This window comes from Danio rerio, chromosome 7, assembly GCF_049306965.1.
Source record: "Danio rerio strain Tuebingen ecotype United States chromosome 7, GRCz12tu, whole genome shotgun sequence".
NCBI classification, from domain to species: domain Eukaryota; kingdom Metazoa; phylum Chordata; class Actinopteri; order Cypriniformes; family Danionidae; genus Danio; species Danio rerio.
Window position 1 is genome coordinate 11,610,001 of NC_133182.1, and position 2,500 is coordinate 11,612,500.

General features: G+C 35.8%; 2 protein-coding genes across 13 annotated transcripts in view; one reads left to right on the forward strand and one right to left on the reverse strand.

Annotated features, from left to right (window-relative positions):
• The window catches only part of cemip (cell migration inducing hyaluronidase 1), a 1,140,081-nt gene that overhangs the window by 647,683 nt on the left and 489,898 nt on the right, over nucleotides 1–2,500 (forward strand). The window lies entirely within an intron of this gene.
• The window catches only part of tmc3 (transmembrane channel like 3), an 86,049-nt gene that overhangs the window by 38,286 nt on the left and 45,263 nt on the right, over nucleotides 1–2,500 (reverse strand). For all 12 annotated transcript variants that reach the window (XM_073908090.1, XM_073908083.1, XM_073908085.1 and 9 more), the window contains one exon: nucleotides 1–150. This exon is cut by the window's left edge and continues 135 nt beyond it. In XM_073908090.1, coding sequence (XP_073764191.1) covers nucleotides 1–150 — 150 coding nt within the window. The remainder of the gene's footprint in view (nucleotides 151–2,500) is intronic.

Genomic DNA, 2,500 nt, shown 5'->3' on the forward strand with positions numbered 1-2,500 from the left:
GTTGTTCAGCTCCAGGAGACTCGGGCTTAGTGTGATGTTATGCCGCTCTGCCAGATCCGGGACGATGGTGGACAGATTGTCTTCAGTCGGCTGCGAAATCGTGGCTAGGTAGGATGTCGAATCAGACACATTTCCTGGAGCCACAGGAATCTACAATTATTCAAAACAGGATGCTGCGTGTTGATTTTTTTAGGTAATTAGGAAAGAGTTCATTTTAAATGCATAGTAATCAAAATAAATGTCCTGAGTACAATAAAACATAAACAGCAATGGTAACACTTAAGATTAAAAGGCACCTATAATGCAAAATCTACTTTGGGAAGCTGTTTGGAAAGAAATGTGTAATAAAAAAAACAAATAAATAAATAAAGAGTAATTTTAAAAATATGAATGCTTTTCGGTTATTTTTCAAGCATTGTCATTTTTTTATTGTTCAGCGAAGTTAAGTTAATTACTAATTTTATTAATAATTTATTGTGTGGCTAATAATATTCACTTTAAAAAATCAGAAAAAATAAAAAACAGGTATTTTAGCCAAAAATAAAGAAAAAAACAAAAAAACAAAACTGATTTAATATTTATTAATTATATTTTATCAAAATTAAAATTTCACATTAGGGCTAATAATTTAGCTTTAAACTTTATATCATAGTTGCATGCTGTTGTTGTTTTGTAGTTATTATTATTAATATTATTATTACTACTACTACAATATTAGTATTAACAACAATCACTGAAGCCGATTCCAAGACGTAGAAAAATGTGGTAAATGTGGTCTCCCCACCCCGCACCGATATTGATCGACAAACGTTTACTACAATGTGTTAGTATTAAAGCATAAACATATCCACAGGACAGGATTTGCAAAAAAACTTGAAATTAAAAGATCTGTTTCCACTATCTGTGACTGCTACGCTTTGTATTTTTACAGCATTTTGAAATACTTTGAGCTATGCAACTTATAACTGCTGCAATCAGCACAGCTGCATTATATGCTCAACTATAAATGAGGATGCTTCAATCACACAAGTGTTTCAGTTTGAGGACGTTAAATCAGGTATATTTTGCACTAGGGTTGTGCTGATGAAGGATGCCATCATCCATCGCTGATGGCCGACAAACTTCAAGAAGCTGAGCTGGCATCGCGATCCATTGCCCCGCCCCACATTTATATTGATATATGACTTATCATTTGCACGTCATCTTAATAGCAATAACGGTCTTTTCATGAGCTGTGTTAAATGTTACATATAACTGCCGCTTGCACGGCTGACAGCATCGCGAGGATTAAATGAAGGATTATACAGTACCTCTCACACTTAAAATGTGTAGTTTCAGTGGCAAACGCTGTTACCTGCAAACTCCATCCCACAGATTTTACAGTGAATGGCTGCAGTCATTTTCATGGCAGACTTGAAGCCGCTGGAAGTCTTTTATCCACTCTTGGAAAAGTGTAAATGGTGGATTAACATTCAGCACATGATCACTAACAAGATGTGCCATCAGATAATGCTGTATTTGCTGTATCCCTGCACATTTGCATCAGGTAAGATCTTTTTTTTAACAAGCTCCATGTACAGTGCCTCTCTGATCTCCTTTTTTAGTGCATTTCGAGGTACGACTAGATCAAAAGAATCTGCAATTAAAAACAAATCGTCTTTGCGACATTTATCTAATTGCTCCTAATTGTACATTTATCAAGTTCAAATTTTGATGCCATGCCAATCAAAATATGTGTGCCAATCACTATATTTCCTCCTTTATCAAAAGAAAAACCCCAGGCAAACAAATGCAAAAACAAACGAGCCAAGTAAATTCAGCTAATAGAGTATACAACCAAAGGACGAGCCCCCAATTGCATGTTACGCACCGTCTAGGGATGGTGCACAACATGAAAGACAAGACAACGAAAATAAAGTCAAAGATTAATTGGGGTTTGAATTCGGGAGCTGACAAGGCCAAAATAACAAACAAAAATTCCTTTATCTTGTCTCTAGCTTACCTGATCAAAAATAAAAGTAAGTACAAATTCACTACCCTAACTACCTAAAACAAAAACAGAGGTCAAAAGGTTTTACGAAGAAAATGGCGTCAAACTCCTTACTATCCCAATATATATACACCATTTACTAACTATTTACAAAACAGGCAACCATATTTAAAGGACAATCCAAAATCAATGTCAGCAGGCAACAAAGGTCAAACACGCCAGTGAAACAAAGTATCATAAACAAAGCAAACACTAAAACAAAAAGTACTCACAAATCTCAATAGAATCTCAGTAGTCACACAAATCAAACAGTACTCACAAATCTCAATATTCCCAGTCTTAACACATCCAAAAACTAGGGATGGCTGACGTGAAACAGATGTTTCGACACAGTGTCGAGATCCCGAAGCGCAAGTGTTTCGAAACACTGCACCGAAGCATGATCTGAAGCACCCAAGTCACGTGACTAAAGTGTTTCGAAACACTTGGTCACGTGACTAAAGCGATTCA